The sequence below is a fragment of the Perca fluviatilis genome, chromosome 23, assembly GCF_010015445.1.
Source record: "Perca fluviatilis chromosome 23, GENO_Pfluv_1.0, whole genome shotgun sequence".
In the NCBI taxonomy this organism is placed as follows: Eukaryota; Metazoa; Chordata; class Actinopteri; order Perciformes; family Percidae; genus Perca; species Perca fluviatilis.
Window position 1 is genome coordinate 12,106,126 of NC_053134.1, and position 23,738 is coordinate 12,129,863.

At 39.9% G+C, this 23,738-nt stretch overlaps 1 protein-coding gene across 1 annotated transcript; it reads left to right on the forward strand.

The window, feature by feature from the left end:
• Nucleotides 1-826: 826 nt before the first annotated feature.
• On the forward strand, nucleotides 827-19,927 carry st8sia1 (ST8 alpha-N-acetyl-neuraminide alpha-2,8-sialyltransferase 1). The gene is made up of 5 exons (XM_039791714.1): nucleotides 827-1,688; nucleotides 3,226-3,370; nucleotides 11,562-11,671; nucleotides 14,748-14,840; nucleotides 15,710-19,927. The coding sequence occupies exons 1-5, from the start codon at nucleotides 1,510-1,512 to the stop codon at nucleotides 16,188-16,190; spliced, it is 1,008 nt and encodes a 335-aa protein (XP_039647648.1). The 5' UTR covers nucleotides 827-1,509; the 3' UTR covers nucleotides 16,191-19,927.
• The last annotated feature ends 3,811 nt before the right edge of the window (nucleotides 19,928-23,738 follow it).

Below are 23,738 nucleotides of genomic sequence, written 5' to 3' on the forward strand. Positions count from 1 at the left end.
TTGTTTTTTTGTGGGAAATAAAGCAACTGCAATTAAGTCTGAACACTGACTTTGCCCACACGAGGGTAGCAGAGGTTTATTTTACACAGCACTGCAGCTGCTGGTGTGAAGGAAGATAGAACATGTAATATGTCAGGGCAGAATGTGAGTGTGCGGTTCTATATTGTAGAACAGAAATTGGTAGAATATGTCTGCATTTAATTAAAATGACTTCGGATTGGAGTTAGGGTGTGGTACTGTGTCTGACGGCTGCAGCAACGTCTCTATCAATCGTTTAAAAGATTTTTTTCAGTCAGTGCTGTCAAAGTCCAGCAGGGGGCGGCAGCGCTTCACATCACAGATCTCAGCGGGAAGCCGAAGCGAGACACTGCAGCCGTTCGCAGCAGCCAGCGTGAAACAATCATTGACAGAGCCTGTGAAGCGGGACTTTCAAAATAATACCCATGTTAACAAATGGTTTCATTGCAGCAAATTGAAAGTGGGTTCCAAAGGTAAAAAAGTATCCATACGGAAGAACCCTGTCATTTCTAAAAGGCTATAAATGGAGAAGCAATGCCATATGTTTAAAGCAGTGTCCCATTTTGCCATGGACGGTTTGTGGGACAAAGGGCCCCTCTGATAAAACTTTGAGTGACAAAACTCTGGTCTGCATGAGTCATGAAAAGGGAATGTACATGACATACAAATGATGCTCTTTATTCGGTTTGGGTCATTTCAAGCTGCTCCTTTATTTCCATCAGCTGGTGTGGATGCTAACATGTAGCTTTAGCCTAAATGAGGAAGAATTTTTGCTGTGTGCGTTCTGTGTACAGTATGCATTTATTTTGAAGGTCGACTTCCGTTTTCACCCGTGCCATTTTCTGGCGAACTTGACGCGTCTCCAACAGCACAAGAAGCACTTTGTCTCGGCGGAGTGGGGAGTTGACAGGCGAAAGAGGGGGATATAGAGGGACACTGAATTGGACTGGCCCGGTTCACTTACGCCGCAGACCCTGCGGCAGGACAAGGACAGGAGTCCCTCGGAGAGGACCGGAAGGTGGGAGAAAGGACATCAACTTGGACTGGATCGGGGACCCTCGGAGACCCTCGGAGGATTGGGATACAGAGGGGCACCACTGGGCGGGGAGGGGGCCCACGATCAGGCTGTTATGATGGTGGTGATGCACCGAGAGCAGAGCAGAAGATTCCTGCAGAGCCCGACACATTGCACCACAAACCCGCAACCCAGTGTGACCTTCTGCAGGGTTAGACGCTTCTGCTTCTCTCCATCATAGCCTCGTCAACACAAGACCGGATTTCCAAACCAAAGCTTGATCCAAACAACCGGGTAACGTTAACAGTGTACCCTGCGAGCTCCATTCATTCTCCACCCCGTTTGCGGGATGAGACGGGGATTTGAATCTGGACGGAGAGATTAGCTTTGAACCGAGGCTGCCTTGTACTGCACCGGTTTCGATGTGCATGCAGCACCGGTTGTTTTGAGCCGTGCAACAGACAAGAGGAGGAAAGATGTTGGTGCGATGCTACCGGGGAAAGCTGTCGGTGTGGGCCGCTCTGTGCGTGCTGGTGCTCTGCTGGTTTTACATTTTCCCCGGCTACAGACTCCCCCGCGATAGAGAAATAGTTGAGGAGGTGCTGAGGCAGGGCGAAGTATGGCAGAAGAACCAGACGGGCATTGATGTATACAGGTTAGTCTCAGGTCTCATGTCTGTCCATTTGTTTAACCCTTGTGTTGTCTTCACCGACGTCCATGAACTTGTCATTCCGGGTCAAAATTGAAAAATGTGGGTTTTTTTGTTTAGTTTTTTTTTACTTTCTCCGAATTTTTTGACGCTTTTTTATGCTTTTCAAAGCTTTTTATTCATGGTCAATAAACCTAATATAATGTTGTACTTAATTTTTGAGTTTGAAAAAAAAGCGGATATGAATTATTTTGACTAATAGAATAGTTAAGATCAGAGGATGGTTTGAAACCATTTAAACATTTTTTTTTGTTTTTCAAATGCCATGAAATTTAAATAAAACAACCAACATTCAGTGGAAGTAATCATTAATCTTACCTGCTAAGAACATGGATGCATATCCATACAACGTGTAGGCATGCATCCATCCAAGTTATTTTGAGGCAATTTGGTTGTTATGAAACCCATATTTCTGATATAAAAAACTTTGAAAACGGGTCAAATTTAACCCGAGGACAACACAAGGGTTAAAACAGTGTTTCCCAAAGTGCGGCCCGCGGTACCCCCAGATTTCCCTTTTTTGCCGCTGATTGTTTTTACCCTGTATCCACTACAGCGCATAGCCTGGGGTTCTCTTTGTAATTTTTTTTTATCATTGAGTGCCTGTGACCTCTTTTGTCTTCATTTGGAGTCCCTGAACATATGGGCATAATGTCATTATGATGAGACTGTAATAAAAAAAAAAAAATTCTAAATTTATGAATTTATGAATATCTAAATAGTGCAAAAAAAAAAAATATTTTTGAAAACTGCAAAGATATCCTACAGAAATATTACAACTGCAAAAACCACAGGAGATACAAACATCATAAACACTCCTTATTTACAGTAACGTTAGTAGCCTAGCTACCACAGACACTGTGTGGGTATTTCCTTTAGACTACACTAGATTCTAAAAGCAAACCAGATCAACAGGGCATGTTAGTCACCCTGTGGCAGCCTTGTTTAAATCTCAGTCAGTTGAGAATATGTGCAGACAATTCTCCGAGGCAAAGGCGAAAAGGATACTCAGAGAAGGTGACACCTGCCGAGCAGCCGACAGGGCCTGCAGGGAGGATGTGATGCTCACTTGGGGCTGTAGCTTTAAAGCCATGGAGCTTTTTAAATGCCTCTGTTTGTTAAAGTTTTGCCCAATGGATTATTTGAATTTATCAGTTGAAAGAGTGAAAAACAGTCCCCACTTTTGAACATCCATTTCATGAGCCTGTTATTGAATCTTGATATCCTTAAAACTCCAGGCGTATATAACCTAAATAATGTGATAATTTCCTCTGACGTACAGCACTTGACCTTACACACTGCTTCTTTGTCTTGTCATATTAACACACATCCTACTTTGGCTGCCTCTTGGCAAATCATTAAGCAATCATTGTAGCCTGTCTTTTATCAGAATCCTAGAGGTCCTGTTGAATCCAATTTGTGTCTAAGTGTCCAAGATCGCCAGAGACCAGACTTTATTATTTCCCACATCCTCTCTGCACAGGAAGTTGCTGACAGAGTGCTGCGATCCGCGGAGGATGTTTGCAGTGACCAAGGAGAACTCGCCGATGGGCAAGGTCCTGTGGTACGATGGCGAGTTTTACCACTCGCACACCGTCAACAATGAGACTTACCCACTCTTTGTGAAGGTATGTTACATAATAATAACCACAAATAGAAAAAGGGTAGTTTTCCCCTCAGAGAGCCACAGACTTCTTTGCCAGAAGACACATGACTGTGAGACAGGCAACTGTGTTATTGAAAAGACCAGATGATGGGAAATGATTTTGCTCCCACTCAGCGCAATACGACACTGCTGTGGGGGCTGTGGGTTTTAACGTGGGTCCTTGTTGATCGATGGAGGCGGGGAGGTGGGCAGTGGAGCAGATAGACACTCTCTGAAGGAGAGAGGGTTACTGGTATAGTGTTCTGCAGTGTGATGGGAGTATTAAGATGTGGAGGCCGGTTAGAGCAACGCGACAGTTATACACAGTTAAAAGCAAGGATGAAAGTAAGATACTCCATCTTAGACTTTCACTTTTATATTATTCATACGGACAGGATGTGTTACAGTTGCAAAGGTGCAGATGAGGACACATCAGATTCCTGCTTTGTGTTTATTCCTCAAGAGGTTATGTCCTCTCATGTTGTATTTCCACTTCAAAATGGAGATTGAAACCAGGAGTAAAAGCTGGAGGAGGATGTGACTCAAGTGTCTCCCTCCCTTTTCCATGTCGAGAATTTAGCATTGTGCAAACATGGACACTGTTTCCCACAGATTAGAAAGCAATTTGCTTTTTCGCTGTTGGATGCTGTCCTCCTCTCCTTCTCTTTCTTCAGTGCCTAACAAATATATCTCTATCTCTTTCACTCCCTGACCCTCTTTTTGCTTGAGCAGCACTGGTTGAAGCCTGAAAATATTGTAAACAAAAGAATAACATTACTAATTACACTGGTCGGACTGTTGAGCTCTGTTTCAGACTGATACCTCCAGTTCAGGCTGGTCCTCATCCTCAACACGTGGATTGAAGCAGCAAACATTCAGTGTAAGAGTAAAAAAAAAAATGACATAACATTATTTATAATATGTTTATTTGATTCACAGCTGCTACATATGGTGTTATGACCTCGACAACCCAACTGCATTTTAGCGCAAACTTGCGACTAGTTAACTTTCTGAAGCAGGCGCAATCGCTTGTTTGCTAAGAGTCGGGTCGGGACTCCAACATTAACATACTGACAACATTGTATTCAGAATATAAAATATTTTTATAGAACTTTTTAATGTGTGATTGTGTAAAGGTGTTCACGAGATACCACTAGATCACTTTCTTGAACTTGTGAATTTCGCCAGCCGTCTTCTCTCGTTTTGTGTGTGCACGGAGGGGCTGTGTGTGTGTGTGTGTGTGTGTGTGTGTGTGTGCGCGTGCATAGCCTATGTGAGAGAGACGCGAGAGACGGAGGAGAGCAGGGAAAGGAAATGCAGCTGAACGAATACTCTGCATGTTTTAAATAGCGTTAAAAAAAAAAAATTAATAACGAAACGCAATATGTGGCAGCCTGTGTTGATTGTGTGGTGCACTCCCACAAATTAGTCTATGTGTGGGAAACACTGATGGACCTAGAGTGTGTATTTATGCCTCTGTGGATGTGTATCTGTATCCATATAAGGGCTATTTTTACATAGCTTCATGCTTGTGTGTGGGTGCGCATGTGGATGAGGTTGTTTGTGCCTGGAAAAAGAACTGAATGAGAACCTTTGGTGTAAGTGCTGTTGCCGTGGTTTTTGTATCCAGGGGCAATACACCTCACTAATAATGAAGATTGGATCCCTATTACTGATGCCACAGATTTGTGGTCTAATATCCTGGTTGGTAAATGCGATGAATGTGTGACCCTAATTTGCAGGCATGAGCTGGGCATGTTCATTCATGAGGGATGGGGGAGGTGAGGGCGAATAAATGAAGAAATGAGAATATAAAGCGAGAGTGGCCAAGCTGAACCACAGTGTGGATGTGGGTGCATGAACGTACTGCAATGGGTTTTAAACGTTTTTTCCACACTGTTTTATTGCTGATAAGTGTTTATGCTGTTAAATCAGAATACATTAGTTCAGCCAAATTAGAGCTAATACAATGTGTTAATTCATTGATTATTCAATCAAGAAGATTAATATGCAACTATTTCGATCATTTTTCAAGCAATAATGCCAAATATTTGCCGCTTCCAGCTTTCTCAAATGTGAAGATGTGGTTCTTTTCTCTATTTTATATGATTGTAAACTAAATATTTGGGGAATTTGGACTGCTGGTTGGACAAAACAAGCATTTTGAAGACATCACCTTTTTTTTTTAATGACATTTGACATTAAAAACATTAATTGATTTATAGAGAAAATAATCAACACATTAATTTGCCCATTAAAATTATCTTTAATTGTGGCCCTAATCCACACAACAAAACATTTGAAAACATTTACATTTGAAAAGCTCAACAGCATTGTGTCTTCCCAGAATCAATGTCCTGGTTTATTAATCCACATTATTAGGGTGCTGGTATAATCTATGAAACAGATATGTCAAATCCTCATTAAATGAATCCGAACGTATTTGTATGGCTCGACCCCACTAGAGAAAAGCAGGATGATGATGCGTTTTGTAATTTGGGCAAACTGACCTTTTAAAATGAATCATAAAAAGTTATCCTTTACTAGTTTTATCACTTTCCTTTTATACATTCCTTGTTCACACACAGGTTGAGTTATGTAAGCTAATCTTTTCACTGTGTTAAGTCACTACTCTATGTCACTCAGGGATGTAGCTGGTTTTTATTGTTTCAGACTCCAGTGCATCTCCCTGCCCAAGGTTAGCTTGACACCCTGCTGCATTGTTCAACTTAGTGCTTGTGTGAGTCTCCATCAAACGATTGCATGGCCTATTTTTGGAGGTGTGGTTGCACTTCCTCTACAAGCCTATATTGTGGCCAGTTGTATGTGTGTTTCCCAGAAGGAAAGTAACTAGTAGTTAGGTGGGATTGACGAAGCACAAGCTCACACACACACACACACACACACACACACACACACACACACACACACACACACACACACACACACACACACACACACACACACACACTATCTGTCTTTTCAACTACCAGTGCTGTGATTGCAGGTTTAACCACAGACAACCAGTCACGCTATGCCAAGCCAGCAACAGCTACAGTATCTGGGCATCTGCCAGGGAATGTGCCAATTAGGGCTTTGACAGTTAATTGCTGGTTAGTTCAATGGCTCAAACAGAGCAACCATACATACAGTTCACTGGACTGTACAGTAGATTTCTACTATCTCTTCTTTTCTTTTAGGTATCCTAAAAAGTTTGACAATTACACATAAAAATCTGTAAGTACAATATATTGTTGTTCATCTACAAAGTATGACAGCTCATTCGCATGCACACCGAGGTTCTGCTTTGCTCTCATGACAGCGACACTGAAAAATCAAACTGTATGTGAAAACAGTAGCTGGTTCCTGCTTCTCAAATGTGAGATTCGCTGCTTTTCTCTGTTTTATATCATGGTAACTTGAATATCTTTTAACTTTGGGCTGTTGGTCAGACTGTCAGAAAAAACATTAATTATGATAGTGTACTGTTTCACCAATTCCTGGCATGTTATGGACTAATACATTTATTGAAAGAATAATCAACACATTAATTAAATTAAAAATGATTGTTAGTTGCAGCCCTACATTAAAATGAACAACCCAAACCAAAATCGGTCAAGATATTGGATTTATAACTTTCCAGAAATAGCTGGACCACGTGCTACTGTAATAAGTGTCCCCCTCTCAAATGTTCAGCCCAACTTGCTGGTTCCCCTCCCCTGCTTGATGTGCTGTTAGCAGGGTATTGTCCTCTGACTCAACCCCCTGTCACGCTCTAAAAGAGACCCTGAGGCAAGGAGATGTGTGTGTACGTTTGTGTGTGTGTGTGTGTGTGTGTGTGTGTGTGTGTGTGTGTGTGTGTGTGTGTGTGTGTGTGTGTGTGTGTATATGTATTCTCAAGTATGTGCACTCCAAGGGGAATAATGAGCACAATTGTTTCCGCCATCCTGTGTAATCCATGCCTCTGACTTAAATGCAACCAAGGCAAAAAGAAAGGACATGTTTGGCCCTTGCTTCATGAAGTGGTATTTCAGTGTTCTCTGTAACAGCTTTAATACTATCCTACACAAGGCTTTAATTGAGATGATGATAGGGCAGTGATTCCCACCCCAGGGGTTACTTGTACCCCAGTGGGTACTTCTGCAGTTGCCAGGTTGTATGCTCAAGAGATTGTGAAGTGGCTCAACTAATTACAGAAATAAAAATTTAAAAAAGTACTATACAGTATATCCACATGATAAGTCAGGTGTGACACCTGAACACCACATCTTGCGATTGAGTGTGTAAAAAGTAGTTAGCAAGCTAGTAGAGAAGTAACTCTACTAGCGAAATAACAGTTAGCTGAACATGATGAAAAAACCTTTCTGTTAGCTAAAAGTAATACATAAAAATCAAATATTTAGCCAAAAGCATAGGAAACTAAGTAATATATAAACAGTTGAAATAGTTAGCTAAAAGTAATGGATAAAAACAGTTCCGTTCTCTAAAAGTAATGGATAAGCAGTTAATGGTTAAATAATGTGTAGTTTAAAAGCAATTTAACTGAACACCTTTGGCAGGTTGTACAAAGGGATGCTTAAGTTCAGGCTGTGGTTAGATCAAAAGGTTTAGGACCATACACAAACTACTGTGCAGAGACAGAGGAAGTGTGCAGAGCAGTGTTGTCAAAAGTAGTCACATGCATTACTCAAGTAATGCTCTGCTGGGCCACGCTACATCCTGTAACTGATATGACATGAACTACTACCACTACCATTTGAAGTCACTGTTCCATTATTAATCTGACTATTATTGCCAAATTTTCTACTTAAGTAAGGTAACTAAGTATTTGTACTTCGTTACTTGACACCTCTGGTGCAGAGACAATGGAAGTGACATTTACCAGATCACAGATTTGATTATAATCAGAGGGTAGGAGAATAGATAACAACAGGGCTCCAGACTTCACTAGGAGCACAGTGGCCCCCAACTGAATATTTTAGGGGCGCAACCACAAAATGTAGGGGCACACACCGTAAATCAACATGCTAACCAAATATTCACATTTCTACTAATTTCCACTGTATAAGTCATAAACACTTTGATAATAGAAATTACAATGTGTTTATTTTGCACTTTTGAAGATGCAACATAAAAGGTAAACCGACAGCACCATGGCTGTCATGACAGTACAAATATTAAAAAAATATACCAGCTGTAGTCTCCAGTCTACAGTTACAATGAATTCAACTTAAAATTAAACATGCATTGTTTAGGCTACTAAACTAAAATAAAAATAAACCCCTCCCTCTCTCCTCCCAAACCTGCCCTACAACCTTGAATTGAATAATTATTAATTTCTTACTCACTGTAACCTTTATTATTGTATGTATATTATTCTTTTTTTAGCCTGTTTTATTTTCATCATGACTTTGAATTGCCTTGTTGCTGCAAGGTGCTGTAGAGATAAAGTTGCCTTGCCTTACAACCTCAGCCTGTCAGTCAGTCCCCAGGGCAGATAAACCAACGTTGTGCCTGCTTGACTCGCAGGAAGCGTAACGTCAACAGCCCCGCGACCGCTTTCGCCTCGATATTAATATAATATTGCAGCAAACGCTGTCTGCGTGAAGTTTAGAGAAAATGTAACCACACTTGCAACCACTTTATCGGCATTTCCGTGACTCACTGTAACTTCAACAAAACTGCAGAGCCGACGAGTCTGCTCCGTCCGCACCTCTGCGCGTGTGTGTGCACTGTAAAAATTATCAGGGTGGTTCTACTTAAAAATTTAAGTTCAATTGCTGCCTTAAAAATGTGAGTAAAGCCAACATTAAGAATAGTGTTGTTTCAACCCACAAAGTTAGATTATAGAATATGTTTAATTAATGATCATTTATTGTTTGAACTTGATACTGTGATTTAAAACAACTATCAATACTACATTGTCCACTCAAGGAAACTTGCTTCCTCTTGTCAAGCAAAAATACAATTGTATGCTATTTCAACTCACGAAGGTAAGTTAGAGAAGATGTTTAATTAATAATAATTTATTGTTAGAACTTGATACTGTGAGTTAAAACAACCATCTATCTTACATTGTATATTCAAGGAAACTTGCTTCCTTTTGTTAAACAAACATACAATTTTACATTTAATTTCAACTAACTGTATTCATACCAATTGTCTTTTCAAGTTAGGTGTACTCATGTTTTAAGGCAGCAATTGAACTTATACTTTCAACTTAAGCAGACTAATGTTTTTTACTAAAAAGATCACACACTGTAATAAATTTCATGGTAGTTTAACTTGGAAATGAAAGTTCACCTTCAGCCTTGAAAATCGAAGTTCACTCAACTTGAAGACTGCTTTTGTTTCAACTTAGAAATTAAAGTTAATGAGGGTGATGTAACTACAGTGTAACTAGTTTTCTTGTTTTTAAAGTTTTTATTTTAGTTGATTTAACTTTTAATTACTTAGTTTAACTTCATACTTTAAGTTAAAACAAATAAATTACTTTCTTTAATAATGCAAGAAAAGCCTTCCTTGCCTAGTATAACAGACATACTTTTCTGCTTTATTACAACTCACGGTTTAAAGTTACAATAACATAACCACATTTATAGTGGAGATAGTGTGGGTGCTTGGGTGCAGCCGCCCCAGGGCCCCATGCAAAATAGGGGTCCCTCTAAAGCCTCTGATCTTGTGTCACTTGGGATAATGAAGTGACACACTGCAGATTAATAGCTGAAGGAAGCCTATTACTGCTCAAAGTCTAATGCTGCAATACTCCAGCTCTTCTTATCAAACATAACAGTCACTTAACTCATGGTTACAAATGTAAACCAGCACAACAATGACAATTACCAGGCAACAAAACACTACATTCAAGCACACGTTTAATAAACGGAATTCAAACAAACAATTCCGAACAAATTGCAAACTTTTCAGCAAATTTTAACCCAACTCTATTTACCGCCTTGCATCATGGGAATTGACCAGCCAATGAACCAATTGCACCTGACTGCAGTATGTAGATTGGGGTTGGGCTAAATGTGGGCGGAGCTGTTTGACTTTTGAAAAGTACTTTTCAAGTACATTTCAATATGAGAAGAGTGAAATGCCAAATTCACAATTCACAAGCCTTTGACAGGTACCCTCCCTCCCACTAGTGCTTTGTTGTTTGCCACAACACTTGTTGTATTTTAGTAGAAATTTGCATAGGCTACATCACTTATCTGCGGTGTATAATCAATTTATTCTGTCCATGCTTTAACTATGCTGTGAAGACAGGTTATTTTAAAATCGAAAGGCAACCATTTTTTGTTGCAACACATACACTTTTTTTTTCAACTGATAACTTACATACCCAAGTTCAATCAACACATACATATCTGATAAAAAATTTAAATAGTGGACCCAATGAATAAATGCAAGTTTAACTTTCAAAAACTCATAAAGTTGAGTTCAAAATCCAAAACTTGTATAAGCGTGTTCAGTTAAAAATAAGAAATAAGTGGACATAACTAAATGGGTCTGTACTTTTTTACAGTGTGTGCGCGCCGGAGCTCCGCTCTCTGTCATTATGCAGAGAGGACCATGGATATATTAGAAGAGGACAGATAAGCTTTGTGCTTACACGCTCTCAGGTGCCGAAATTTCCACGTTTAACGTGTAAAAAAAGGGGGCAAATTTATTGGTCGCACATGTGCGATTGGATGTAAAATTTAGTCGCACACTCTAAAATTTTGGTCGCAAAATGCGACCATTATGGTGCACATATCTTAAGTTGGTCTTGGAACATTGCAATATGCAGATCCAGTTAATTTGTTTTGTTTACAGGCATGAGGAAATTGTTTTTGCATGGCAGTACATCTTTTTCTTTGCTGATATGTCTATTGTCTGTTTTTCATTAAAATATATATGTATAAATATAGACTTTGCTCTTGATGCATATCCCAGATACGGAATCTAATTCATAAACTGAATGACTTTGACTCACTTCCTCGCTTCATAGCTCCTCGCTGATTTGTCTGTCAGCACAAGAGGATGTGAAAGGAAATTAGCAGTAGGCCAAGGTCCTGTGCATAGCTGACCACAGGGTGACTGTTTTTGTGCATGTGTGTACGTGGCTTTGTGTGTTAATGTCCATGTGCTTGTGTGTACGCTAACAGAGCTGCATGTTTCCTTCTGCCCAGGGCAACCCTCTGCAGCTGCCCCTGAAGAAGTGTGCGGTGGTGGGCAACGGTGGCATTCTCCGACACAGCAAATGTGGACAGGACATTGACCAGGCCGACTTCATCATGCGGTGAGACACAAGGCACTCTGCGGGGCTGTTAGTGCAGGCGTGTGCATTGTATAGGACTGCTTCACTGCTCCTCCAAATGTGAAACGCCCGTGCCCAAGAGATTAGCCAAACACCCTCAGCCATAAGTGAAAATGAGTGCTGGTGTTGACTGTAGGCAAGAGAGAGAAAGACAGAGACAAAAAAAAAAAAAGAAATGGGCCACAGCGAGGGCAAGAGAGAAAAAGAGGTTAGGCGTGAGTCAGCGACTAGAAAAACACTAAGATGAGGGAGGCGATGAGCAGAAATGCATTAAGCAGAATAAAACTGGTGGAGCAAAATAAAAGGAGAACACTCGTTGAAACAAACTTGATGCTGGTATAGGGACATGCGAGGTGACGGGGACTTTGGTGGAATCACACAAGGAGAATAATTTACATATTTTGAATATTAGATAAAGGTGTTTTTCTAAGTAATCAAAGAGATGCATTTCTATTGGTTTTGATTGAGGAAGAAACCACCTCAAAGGAAGCTGTAATCCTCCTTTAAAAATGTAACAACTACTCCAGAGAGTTGAAGAAAGAGAGCTAATGTTTTGTTAAATGTAGACCTTGAGCGGAAGGAAAAATGCATGACGTTTAAACTTCAACTCAAACAGAAGGCTCTTTTAGAGAACCAGGAAAGAATATCTAACTAACAGGGAGTATCTGATATTGGATTTTATATCTGTCAATGACTGAAGGGTCTTAAACCAGTAGCAAAAATACAGTTTTATTCAGATTATGTTTTTATTATTATTTTTAATCTGCCTATCTGCACTTCCAGAACCGTAAGCATGAAACCCTGAGTCAGTTTTATCCAGTATCAATTAAAGAGAAGTTCAAACAAGATTGCTGTGTCCTCAACAGTGTTGACTAAAAAAGAGAGAAAGGCAGTGTTACTTCGAGCAATTCTACTATGACTGAAAGTAAGAAGAAAAAAAAGTAAATAATATGGAGCCACAGATGGCTGGAAGATGCAGACAATATGCCGTCTGTTCTGCCATGAAGATCAGTTTTATTTTACAGCCATCTCAGTCACAAGCCACAACATGCATAATACTACTCCTGTGATATTTAGTTCAATTCATTATAGTTCATAACACATCTTTAAACAGCAGCCATGGAGGAAATCTGACCTTAAAACTGCTCAAACTGCCAAACAGCCGACCACAATTTCTAACACGCCAGATATCCATCTGATCATCTGAGACCAAGAATGTTGAATGTTACGAAATTAATGAGGGATCATGCCAGAACTGGACTTCATATCACAACCTTAGCGGGCAGACGGTTACTTTGCATAACCAGCAACAGCAATTTCCACCTCTAGACCCTCTGCACCATTACGAAACTATCAGTACAATCAGGGGAGTTGATGTGGTTGACCATGATTGCTACCAGCCCTCAAAAGAGCAAACCCACTGCTTTGATGTACAGATAGCACTCTGGATAAGAGAAAAATACGTATTTTCAATAAGCGCAATGCACTCTAAGCCTAACAAGTCCCAACCCATCTGGTAACACTGAATTCTAGGAGCGCCTAGGTAGCCGAGTGGTCACAGCGCTTGCCATTTAACCGCAATGTTCAGGGTTTGATTAAACCAACAAACCAACAGAATTCCATTTTGGGGTCAAATATTTGATAATTTTTTTTGATAAAAAAAATGGACTGTTTAATAAGATAATTTTGCCAGCCAGTCAACATCACTGTAAGTTATGCCTGGTAGAGATAAGAAAATGTCTTGTCATCATATATACCGATTTCTGCCAAACTGTGACAAAGCACTTCTAGACCCCATCTACACATTAATCGACAGTAGTGGTTCAGGCAACCAGATCCAGATTTAACTGACTTGAGATTGCAAGAAAAATGAAAATTGAAAGAAAGAGTCAACATCATGATTGACCCAAAAGATAGCAGAACGGTTACAGAGATAGCTGAACCTAAACTATAGCGGAAGCTTATCACTAGTTTTGAAGCAAAGCAGGGCAGAGGGAGGAAACACTACAGCAAGGACACAATGGCAATATTTAACATTCACAAAACACAAGGAATCCTATCCAGGTGTCATTTATTTCCTCCATCTGCTGATCATAAACACCTCTGATGTGATTAACCACATACGAGGCTCACATATGAGGTAATTATTCCATAATTGTTGTAATTTACTCTACTAAACACATTGTCTTGCAAACACGAAATGTAGGTTTAGGACGGTAATGTCGCTGTCAATTTAAATTACCATTATTACTGAAGCTGAGACACTGTTTGTTGGTGACAGAGAGAAACTTGTCTTATTTAAAATATGGTAATATGTTTAACTAGTCATCACTGAAATACAGGGTGTAAGTACAAAGGGACATTGTCACTCCAGTTATTAAAGATGTAAAATATGGCAATCATACTGCCAGCTTTGTTGTGCAACCACTTCTCAGCCATGTCATTCCACTTTTAACATCTCTCCTGCTGTTGCTGCCTGTAGTATTATCATTAGCCCCATTACTTCACAAGTAATTAACGATCTTTGACATGCTGTTTCCATTGCAAACACAAACAGATAAAACCACGTGGGCAGGACATGTTGCTTCTCTGCTCGCTATCATAATCGGATCTATTCAGGAGATAATGACTAAAATAAATCCTTTAACTGTTTCTACTGTAAGTTCCTAATTAACTTTATATAAATCATAACCATGGGCAAGATTTTGTGTGTGTGAACTAGGGGAGTGAATCTTCACTGGTCTCACGATTCGAATCGATATCCCAATGCATCATGATGCGTCACCTCCTCATTATTATATATTGCTACACATGGTTTTCATCAACAAAGTTAAGCAGTCAGATATATATGAACTCCCCTTTTTATTGTATCTGCTCTTAAAAAAGACACTTGCCGTATGTAGCGGAGTTTGAACACGACAGACAAAAGGCAAAAACAACAAAAGTACCGACTGGAAAATCAACAAGTAACATCAGTAGGCAACAATCTATGCAGTGATTAATTTCAACACCCCTGGTGTGAAGTGTTAAATATACCATGTGTGTTTTGTTCATTTAGGTGCAACCTTCCACCGCTTTCAAAGGAATATGTGGTGGATGTGGGAACCAGATCACACCTGGTTACAGCCAACCCCAGCATCATAGAGAAAAGGTAAACAGTCAAAATCAATTCTGTTCTAAAACAAAACACTCATCAGTTGTGCAGAGATAATGATAACTTACAGAACAGAGGACATACATGTACAGAGTAAGTTTGAGCATACTAGCGCAGGGTTTTTCCTGACTCTGAATGGGGGCGGGGGGGGGGACTATGCACGACAGTAAGCTTCGGTTTGCGTACAGTAAAGGCAAGAGTCTGTGTTACCTTATTTGAAAGATATCTATGCATTTTCCTGTTATTTCTGATAATTTGATAAACAAAAATGTCTATTACGCTTGAGTAAATGTAACCCCAATCAACAAAACTGCTTAAGAAAAATAATTAGTATTTAAATACCACTGTTAAAATCACCGGGAGAGTCCGACCCAGTCAGACTCTGGACGGTAAAACTGAGATTAGCGCCCCTATTCAAGTTTATGCTCTGCTTTTCAACTGTTTGGTAAATTGCTCTTAAACACAGTCGAAAGAGGATTTGAATTGCTATTTTTTCTCTCAGTTCTTAGCATTTTGGCACTGATTTAACTTTGGTGCTGGCTAAAACCTCTTTGGGGGGGCGCCAAAAATTCCTCTATGCAAGAAAAACCCTGCTCTAGCGTACATAGCTAATGAGTTATGTTGTGGAATCAGTGTGGTGATTTGAGGAGATGTACTGTGAGGTAGTGGGCAAGTGGTAGAATACCCCATAGTGTTCCTGTAGTGTTACATGTGACAACACAGGAAATCCATTTCCTGTTTTTAGACAGGCATGAAAGGAAAAAGGAAGCACACAGCTCTACAGATGAGTCGGCCAGTCATCACTCATGAGGAACACAACATATAAAATAACTCCCGTTCTTTCTCTTTATCACTCTGTCTCTCAGATTTCAGAACCTCCTGTGGTCGAGAAAAGCTTTTGTGGACAGTATGAAGGTCTACGGCTCCAGCTACGTCTACATGCCAGCGTTTTCTATGAAGCCTGGCACCGACCCGTCACTGCGGGCGTATTACGCCCTGGCGGACACCTCCTCCAACCTCACCATGCTCTTTGCCAACCCCGAATTCCTGCGCACGGTGGGAAAATTCTGGAAAGGCCGCGGGGTGCACGCCAAACGCCTCTCCACGGGGCTCTTCCTGGTCAGCTTGGCCTTGGGGCTGTGCGAGGAAGTGACGGCCTACGGCTTCTGGCCGTTTTCCGTCGGCCTGGACGAGCAGCCGGTCAGCCACCATTACTACGACAACATCCTGCCCTATAAATGGTTCCACGCCATGCCTGAGGAGTTTGTCCAGCTCTGGCACCTACACAAAAGCGGCACACTGCGCATGAGAGTGGGACGCTGCCCCCCTCAGGAAGGAGGGAGTTAGAGCTTCTTGATGAGTGAAGGAACAGCTGTCAGTTGATGTGTAGCGGGCTACAGGAAGCAGAAGAAAACATCTGGGGTGTTAAGCGGCAGGAAGTTGTTGTCATTACAAAAATGGGTGCAGATAGTTCCTCTGAGGAACCTCTGCACTGCACCTGTGTCCAAACACACTGCTGCCCCCCACCCCCCACCCCCTTAGCGTATCCCCAATTATAATGTGAATGTCCGCCACCTAGACCAACAGCATTGGGGACAGATTGCACACTGACACATGCAGCCAAACACACACACACACACACACACACACACACACACACACACACACACACACACACACACACACACACACACACACACACACACACACACACACACACACACACACACATTCCCAAAACTTGTCTCCTCCATTTGTTTCTTAGATTGTGTGTGTGCATGGGTGTGTGTTTGTAGAAAACCTCAGCTGAGACTAATAGGGTGAAAGTGGGTGGAGTTGGATGGGTGGGGGATGTTTTTTAGTTTTTTGTAAGCTGACTACTGTAACTGACTGAACTATGGGGCAGCTGGACCAAACCCCCCCTCTGGGTCTTTGTCAAACAGAGAAAGAAGGGAATGGAGGACCAGGGGGAATAATAAAAGGCACTGAAACAAATGCTAGGAACAAGGGAGAGATAATGGTGTCCTGGTACCTAGTAGCTTGAATGGGAACGAAATTGAATGGAGGGAGAAAAAAAGACGGGCGGGGAGACAGAGTGAAAGCTGGCTGGTATGTGTATGAAAGGATTTTTCTCTCTGCTTTTCTTCAACCGAGCGCTTGATTGGCATTCTCTAGTGCCAAATAGAGCTCTGTTCAGAGCAGGAGCTTTTAGAAATGGAGTCTTAAGTACTTTATACCCCAGAATGTTGAGCCAAGTTGCATTTAAACCCTTCATTGGAAAGGGAAATAGAGTTGTGGTGTCCACGTATTGTTTTTTGCAAAATGTGGTTTTCAGGAGTTAATGTGAATTATTTTTTAAAGGTTCATCAGTGGCCCTGAAGAGAAGGGAGAAAGCATTATCAACATTTATAACCAGTAGGAACCTCACCTCGAAGTGGACATTATTACCTGACTGTCTTATTTGGTACGATTCACTAACAAACAGGCTTCTTAGGTAAAAAAAAAAAAAAAAAGTTGTCTTTTGGTATCCGTACTATACTTGCCAAGTGCCAAGCCAAGGGAACAGTGGTCTCTTTGATACCCACTCTCGCACTGTCCTCTCAAATGGCGAGACACTGATATAAAGTGAGGTAGTGACAGAAAAAGACTTGAGGACTCAATGTCCCAAAATGGCATTTTAACGGCTGGCTTCTTTTTCTTTAGATGCTGGACACCTGCATTGGAGTACAGAAATAATTGAGCCTCTGTGCTGTGCTTCTTTTATAATTGTGATTTGTTGTTTTTTAACATTGTTTTGTGCACAAGGGAAAAACAACTCACTCATGTAGAAGCCAACACGACAGACACGACAGTACTGGTCTTGCTGATGAAAAACTTGATTTGAAATAATTTCTCTCTTTTAAAAATTGTTATTTAAGAGTGATAAATGTGACTGTGCCATATATTGTCGATACCGCAACAAAAAGGCGACTCTGCATGGAAAGTGCATGGAGTGTACCGCAATCCTTGAAAATACTACTCAGACTACAAAGTACAGAACATGTCGATAGTTTAGTGCTTTATGCTTTTATTTTACTCTGAAAACGGAATAAGGTCCAGTGCCTTTTGAGATGTATTAAGGCAAGAAGGATCATTCAAACGAGGGATATTTGTAACGCTGACGATGCTCTTAAATGTGTTTTTGATTTTCTTGGATCTGCGGATCAATCGATATGTGATAGTGACCCCTGATATTGTGTACAATTAAATCAAAGGGAGCTACATACTGCTGGACAGAGTGAAACAGAATCCAGTAATTTGCAGTCCAAATGCACATGTGGCATTCCGAGACACGTACCCGATGAACACTTTAGATTCTTTTTACTTATTGTGATGTTTGTTATTTGCACCTTGTTTATTTTTTCTCTCCTGCCCAGTATTGTGAATGAGTGAGATGTTACAACGTATGAATTTTAAGTAAGCATGATGATTTTTAAATGTGTATGTGCTTTTGGTACACAGATTTTCTTATCTATTTCCATTACATTCTGATTCGTGCTCTCATTCCATCCTATCCAAATTATGAAATAAGATGACCTTTCTTATCAAAAGGGAGATGAATCTGTCATGTAAATATTGGTCTGTTTGTGTTATGACCAATTAGTTTGTAGTTCTCTAAGCGTTCTTTAAAAATATACTTTTTTCTGTTCCAAATAAACTGCAGTTGTTGCCAACAGAAAACAACTGAATCTTCGACGCTGCGCTCTTCCTGCTACACAGCGTACATTTGCATATCGTTTGCAACTTGTGAGTCAATATTCAAAACTTTTTACACTACAATCACAGGTTTCATATCGAGTGGTTGAACACAACAAGATGTGCTCTACAGTTGCATAATCATGTTTGTTTTTGTTTTTTTTATCCCATATTGTCAGTATCAAATTTCAGAAAATGTATCGGAATAGTTTGACATTTTCGAAAATACACTTATTTGCTTTCAGTTAGACGAGAAGATTGATACCACTCTCATGTCCGTTAAAATGTGAAGCTAGCAGCTTAGCAGAAAAAAAACTGGAAAAGTTCACTAATGATCACGTCATGTCTCTTGTGTTAAATCTGTGAGTTTTACCTGGAATTTACAATTAAAGCAAGATGACAGCAGACATTTACTAACCAAACATTTTTTCATGTAGGCTCCAACAACAGAAATCAGCACGTTTTATTTGTTGATTCACTGATTATATTTTGGGCGGAGAATCTGCCTACAGTCACACTACCGATCTCATAGCCTCACTGGGAGCCTCGATCAATCCTTACCGATACCGTGAATAAGTTCAGAACCTATAAAGACAGAGCTAGCTGTCTTCCTCTGTTTCCTGTCATTAAGCTAAGCTAACTGGCTGCTTGCTGTTCCTTCATATTTAACATACAGATATGAAACTCGTAATGTCAAACTATTTCTTTGAAGCTGACAGCTTTAACATGAAGTCTGTAAAAACTAAAAGTGGAAGAGGAGAGAACGAAATAGAGTATGGCACGTACACAATGGCAGTATTGTAGCCTAGTTGTAACTGAGAGTGGGTCTAGGGAAGGTTCATTCACAGCTCATTTCCAAAGGGGCGTCACCAACGGATGCCGCTCAAATGCCCCTGGGTGCAATTGGATAGTCCTTCAACCAATCAGACCAACGATCCGGGTGACTTAGCAGCGACAGCGGCATCAACGGGTTGCTGCGCTTCGGTGGCCGACTTGTTGAATATAAAACTTGTTTAATATGAAACCTGCCACTGTGTTTTTGCCAAACATTTATTTCTGTAGCCTTCTTTCATGATGATAATATCGTCTGCTGTTTGGTGGAAAAACACAGCAGAGAGTCTCAGATGTAGAGTTGTAATCGTTGGGAGCCAAGTTTTTCTGTCATGTCTTCACCTCCAGATTGTGAGGCCATGCTGTGTCACTAATGACAACCTTTATATAAAGTGGGTCAAATAGTAACTGCAAATACTTTTTGGCATTTGTTTTAATCTGATGAAACTACTGAATGTTTAGGGATAGAAAAAAAAAACAAGTTAAAGCTGCTATGTGAAGGATGTTATGCGATTATATCGTTAAAATAATTTTTTGTCTGTAAAGAATGAGAAAACCCGGGTGAATATTTGTGCAGTCCATGTGTCGCTTTCAGCCCATTCAGTCTACCTGGGTCGACTCAGTAGAGGGAGGGGAAGGGGGACAACGGTGTCTTGGAGGTGACAAAATCCAAATTATTTAATCCAACACATAGTGGCTTTAAAAAAAACTTTAATTACAGTTTTTTTCGATTGCTAAACGACAGTGGGCACAACTGGAGTCACATGTGCAAAACTCAAACTACAGTCTGCACTACCTACAGTCACCTGAGCTAAACAGTTCACATCACCTGCAAAACTCATTCAAAGCAACACAACTCTTAACACACGTCTCAAACAGTATGCACAGGCCTCACTGAGATAACACACACTGTCACTCAGAACACACTGAGGGTAAAAACACTAGCCTCAAACACCAATACAGAAATTACAAACGTTCTCATCTTTACAGTTTGAACAATTTGAGTGACTTAACACTTACTCAACAGTATTAGTAAAAAATAAATTGTTAGCAACAATTCTTCAAAGTAAATAATGTTGTGCAGCTGGTTCTCTTCATCTCATTGGATGTCTGCATCATCTCTAAATACAAATGAATGTGGTGTTTCTATTGCTTTCACCTCCATTACTTTCTGAAAAACAGTAATAATGCAGTTTTACTATTGTAAAGATATTGTGTTTTTCACTTTTTTTTATAGCTGTGTACATAACCTCAGACATCTTACCTGGACATATTGGTATCTTTGCTCTTTTACCCGTTTCTCTCAAACAGTACAGTGTATGATTGTTTCATTCTTATTTGGTTTTTGTATACAAAAAAAGACTTTCTGAGCTTTCTCTGTATAAATACCATATATGTTCACTAACTAGTCTAAAACAAGACACCTGCTAAGGCTTTCAGCTAAAGTTGCAATCAGCAGTGTTTGATAGGCACCAGACTGAAATCTATTCTGTTTTGAATGTGTGGTTTACAGTGTTGACAGCAGTGTGTTAGCATTTGAACAAAGTGCTGTAAATCTACAGTGTTTTGCACGTTGTGGTTAAAGTCATGGGATAAGTGTGTAGAGTTTTGAAAACTGTGTTCAAGCAATGAAAAATGAACTAGAGTTTGGTCCACATGAACTGCTGCTGTGCAGACTGTAGTTAGAGTTTTGCACATGTGACTCCAGTTGTGCCCACTGTCGTTTAGCAATCGAAAAAAACTGTAAATCCCATAGTTGAAGATTAGGAATATTTTAGTTCTCTGATTAATAATTTACACAATTTTAGTTGTGGTGATACAGTTAATTAGGTTTAAACAAATACAAATAATCATTTGTAAAGACTGTTTGACTCATTTTTGATCAATAGTGGTCCAGAACGCTAAACTTTCTTACGTATTTAAGTTTTTAGATGTTTTGCAAAGCTTGGTTATTTTAAACAACAGATGTAAGTGTGCATTATTTGCCTTGACTGACTGAATTTGTTACATAAAAAAAAACTTCTTAAAGGCATTGCTGTTTGTGCCATACTGACCTCCTCTGCTCATTCATGACATCTGATGTGAACAACCCTGCCTGAGCATGTAAAAAAATAAATCAGAACTGCCGTTCAAAATGGATTTAGCCAATTGTATGTGCCACCTGGATTTACAGTAACTGTGAAGGATAAATACAATCATATCCATATATGAGGCAAACACTGGTACCCAATAAAAGAAGGAAAATAAAAAACCCTTTCAGCTTCGTGGTTTCCTTTCACATGATGTTGGAGTGCTAGATGTTATCTACTACTACTACTTATAAGTCTTGTTTTATAGCCAACTATTAATGTGAAACAGAAGACAGAAGTAAAGCAGTTACAGTTACAGAGAAAGACCTTTTTTTGGCATGAGTGAAATTTTTATGGGAAATCAAATTCTAGGCTTCTTTTTAGGCCCATTCATGTGGGCCCTTCCCTTTGTGTGGGTGTACGGGAATTTTGCTGCCCACATAGTTTGTTTAGTGGTTATGAATATTTCTTCTCCCAGGGAATGGCATCAGTGAAACCCTCTGCTTGCCACAGCCCTGTCTGCATGGCCTGTTTTTTTTGGGGTCATTCATTTTTAAAGATGTGTCAGCAAAAGCTACACAGCTGTCTCCCAGGCCCCTGTTCCCCGCTGGACCGTTCAGCTTCACACAGCTGTTTTTTATGATCAAGACCTTCATTTGTCTATTGGTGTGGTGAGATAACTAAGAGGAAGGAGCATATTAAGGATGATAGAGATTTAATTGTGTGTGTGAGATTTAAGTGTGTGTGTGTGTGTGTGTGTGTGTGTGTGTGTGTGTGTGTGTGTGTGTGTGTGTGTGTGTGTGTGTGTGTGTGTGTGTGTGTGTGTGTGTGTGTGTGTGTGTGTGTGTGTGTGTGTGTGTGTGATTTAATTGTGTGCAATAAGTCCTGCATTAAAAAGGGACAGTTCAACCTTTAGGGAATGGTAATATATTTTCTTTGATTAGACAGTCTGTATGCAGTTTGACAGTGTGGTGAAAGGTGAGATTAACTATGTGATGTCTAGACATGCCATAAATCCAAACTGAAATATAGACTCAAATATGCCAGTGAGTATTGGATGGATTGTACGAAAATTTGTATAGACATTAATGTTCCCCAGTGGATGAATCCTTATGAATTTGGTGATTCTCTAGGGCCACCAGCAGGTTGACCATTTTATTATTTAGTATTTCCACAACTATTTAAGGACATTTCATACAGACATTCATGTTCCTGTATGTATGTATGTATGTATGTATGTATGTATGTATATATATATATATATATATATATATATATATATATATATATATATATATATATATATATATATATATATATATATATATAAAATATAAAATAGTGTGTTAGCATTGTCAGCATTTCTGACATGTGATATTGTTTATATGACCATGAGGTAAAAGACCTGTAGAACTGTAGCAAAAAGACATATGTATTTACACATACTTTTTAAACTCTAATAAAACTGTCAAAATAGGAGCTTCATGCCTTTTTTTCCAACAACAGCTATGTTATTTCTCACTTATTTTTAAATGCTCTGCAAGAAGCGTGGCAGTCTGAGAGCAGACATGCCTCACTTGCCAAGTCTATGTCTTATGTCTATTTCTGGCCTACCCATAGAAAGTAGCAAATGTTAAAACTTGAGTGGGATTAAGAATCTCTCTGCCTCCCTCACATGAACGTCGTCTCTGCACTATTAAAGCTTATAATAGCAACTCTGGACATGGATGAGTGTTATTGCCTTTTCACAGTAAACAGTTCAGCCCAAGAATCTACTAATTCACATCACATGAAGCTGAATATAAAGTTGTGTGTGTAGTGTGATGCTTACATTTTATAAGCTAGAACAGTGGTTCCCAACCTGGGGTCTGGGCACCCCCAGGGGGGGCGGCAAAGATCACAGGGGGGGCACAAGTCTTTATCTGGTTTGAGGTTGAGGTAAACAAATATATTTTCACATGTTAAACAAATTATGATAATACACTAGAATATATAATGTATACAAAAGTCTGTATGAAAACTATAATATAGAATATAGTACAATATATAGATACAAACTCCTCTGTATCAAAAAAGAAAGTAAGGCTCTATCTCGAGAGCTACCTCAACTTTGGTTTCTGGGGGGGTGGGCGGGGTTGGGGGGGGCTCAGCTTTTCTTAGACATGAGTAGGGGGGGCCCCAAGGAAAAAAGGTTGGTTCAGTTACACTGAAATGTCTCAACATTGTCAATCCCTTGGTAAATTCTTGTCTCAGATGTGGT

What these genes read in the sequence shown, in the direction of transcription:
- st8sia1 (XM_039791714.1), top strand. Translation starts at nt 1,510, where the DNA reads ATGTTGGTGCGATGCTACCGGGGAAAGCTGTCGGTGTGGGCCGCTCTG. An exon ending in CTTACCCACTCTTTGTGAAG is followed by an intron (nt 3,371 to 11,561) that starts GTATGTTACATA and finishes CCTTCTGCCCAG; the next exon opens with GGCAACCCTCTGCAGCTGCC. An exon ending in CCCAGCATCATAGAGAAAAG is followed by an intron (nt 14,841 to 15,709) that starts GTAAACAGTCAA and finishes TCTGTCTCTCAG; the next exon opens with ATTTCAGAACCTCCTGTGGT.